Source organism: Notolepis coatsorum (genome assembly GCF_963971535.1).
Source record: "Notolepis coatsorum genome assembly, chromosome: 19".
Lineage (NCBI taxonomy): Eukaryota > Metazoa > Chordata > Actinopteri > Aulopiformes > Paralepididae > Notolepis > Notolepis coatsorum.
Window position 1 is genome coordinate 90,832,688 of NC_140183.1, and position 2,500 is coordinate 90,835,187.

Here is a 2,500-nt window from a genome sequence, read left to right on the forward strand (position 1 = left end):
AGAATGAGAGGAGAGGAGAGGGAGAGGGAGAGGGAGAGTGTGTAGAGCAGCGGTTCTCAACAGGGGTGCCGCAGAGAGCTGCCAGGGGTGCCTTGAGATGTTTCCAAAAAATATATATATATATATTTTTTTTACATCCTTTTTGGATTACAGAAAATTATCACTAAAGTGCTATCTGTTGCAGCTGCACTGTTTTCCATGAAAATACCATATTTGGATAAGTTTGACCATTTCTCAAAATCTGAAAATCATTATTTAATAAAACACAGAAAAGGATCACCAAGTTACTCTGGATAAAAAAAACCTTTACAGACAACATTGAGACAAAGCTTCCTGACACATCTCCATCCAAACTCTTGGAAGAACTCATTGAAATCTCATCTGATACCACCTGGAGAGCTAGTTTCAGAGTGTGGTGCTGAGTACCAAGTATCTCATGATGCAGCAGTTAAGGTGTTGATACCATTCAGCCCCACATATCTGTGAAGCTGGCTTTTCATCCATGACAGCTCTGAAAACAAAATATAGGGCCAAGTTGAGCCTTGAGGATGACATGCGTGTTGCCTTGTCAAAGATCTCCCCGCGTATTGACCGTATTATTAGCCAGCAGCAGCAGACCTCGCATTGAGCTAGAAATGTCCACTGAGTGAACAAGTGCTTATTTTCTGTATTTATTTATATTTTTTGAGAAATGGTAACTTGGTGATCCTTTTCTGTATTTAAAAGAAATACATGATTTTCTGTTTTTGAGAAATGGTCAAACTTATCCAAATATGCTATTTTTATGGAGAACAGTGCAGCTGCAACAGATAGCACTTTAGTGATAATTTTCTGTAATTTTATTTAAAGAAATATGCTATTTGATTTACTACTACAAGCACTGTAATGTCAACAGTACTAAGCCATTTAGACCTGAAACACCTGTTAACACTTTCAGTGCCGGCCGTGTTTTCCTTTTTACCCCGTTGAATGCCACCAGCCACGGCCAATGTTAACGTTAATAGCACCTAATCTATGTTTTAAATTATGGCTATGTGTCTAATCTGCCCGTCGCTTATCAAAGACTCATTTTCCAGTCAACATTGGCAAGGCAGATTGTATTTTTATCACTTCATTTCCGTTTGATAGCATTTTGAAAATCACCCGTTTTCCGGGGAAAAACAACCCATGCCTATGATAATCGCCTTTTACTGGAATATTCCAGAACGTTGTCATTTGTCGGCCTATTTATGAATCGTTTTCAAATAAACACTAGATGATCGATAGTACGCTCGTGCCGTGCGCTGAAAATCGCTGCTCTTATTTCCTCATGGCTTTTACAGTCAAAACAGCCATATCACATATCACATAAACGCTTATATCTCCGTGAAAACGAGTCCGATTATCCTAACACTGATAACATAGATTCCTTACCTGAGGTCAGATGGTATCCAAATGGTTTATTCCAATTTCCGATCGCCATTCGAAAAAATCGATAATTGTATTGATCCATCGTGTGTACAGTATAACCCATATTCCCCGCGGCTCAGAGGCTCCAGAATGAACTCTGGTAGACCCCGGCTGCATCAGTGAGAAGTAAAATGTGGAGTCAGAAATCCGTTCTCCCATTCACTTTCATTGAGTCCATTCCAAAAGGGTGATTTACCATCTGGGAGACGATAGGGGGCGCTTTTTTCACATCTGATCGCCGGCGGTCCCTGGATCTCCAACGGTAGGCTCGCGTGATGCAATATGATTTCAGATAGCTAATAAAAAAATAAAAAAATAAATACCCGAGAATACTCATGACCGTGGCATTCAACGGTCGGGGCGTAAACCCGAGAAGAGCCGCGAGTGGCACTCAAAGTGTTAATAATGCATTATATAGCCTGCATATACACACAAATGTGTTTCCCGGTTTCTTAAATAAACATTATTTTGAAAGCAAGCACTTTTGTCATCATTGTAGCAAAAAAGACAGGACCGGAAAAGTCTTTATCGTATGTAGGGGTGCCCTGGAATATTTTATTGAACACAGGGGTGCCTTGGCAGCAGAAAGGTTGAGAACCCCTGGTGTAGAGCATGTGAAGCAGAGAGCGATAGAGAGTAGAGCTAGTAGCTGCTGCCTGACAAGAGTGCTTACGTCTTCCAGGTGATGGTGGTGGGGATGGGGTTCCCAGTGGCCTGGCAGGTCAGCACCACGTTGATTCGACCCACGTACCAGTTGTTGTCGTAGCCCACGACCGTCACCTGAGGGGGGTCTGGGGAAGGAGGGGAGGGAAGGACAGATCAGTGACAGAAGGTCAGAGAGAGAGAGAAATAACATGGGTTACAGCAGCACAGTGAATACTAGCAGAAAGAAAAATAATAATTCCAAGGCTTGAAATTGGCAACACTTAGCATGTCAGAGCGTGAAAGGCAATGGACTTCAGAGGATGATGAGCACATAAGACTGTCTGTGTGTGAGACTGTTTGTTTGTTTGTTTGTTTGTTTGTTTGTTTGTTTGTTTGTTTGTTTGTT

At 41.7% G+C, this 2,500-nt stretch overlaps 1 protein-coding gene across 2 annotated transcripts in view; it reads right to left on the bottom strand.

Moving 5' to 3' along the window:
• LOC311245851 (nectin-2) overlaps positions 1-2,500 on the bottom strand; it is a 237,198-nt gene that overhangs the window by 121,334 nt on the left and 113,364 nt on the right. For both annotated transcript variants that reach the window (XM_084335863.1, XM_084335864.1), the window contains exon 5: positions 2,123-2,240. In XM_084335863.1, the coding sequence (XP_084191989.1) occupies positions 2,123-2,240 (118 nt within the window). The remainder of the gene's footprint in view (positions 1-2,122; positions 2,241-2,500) is intronic.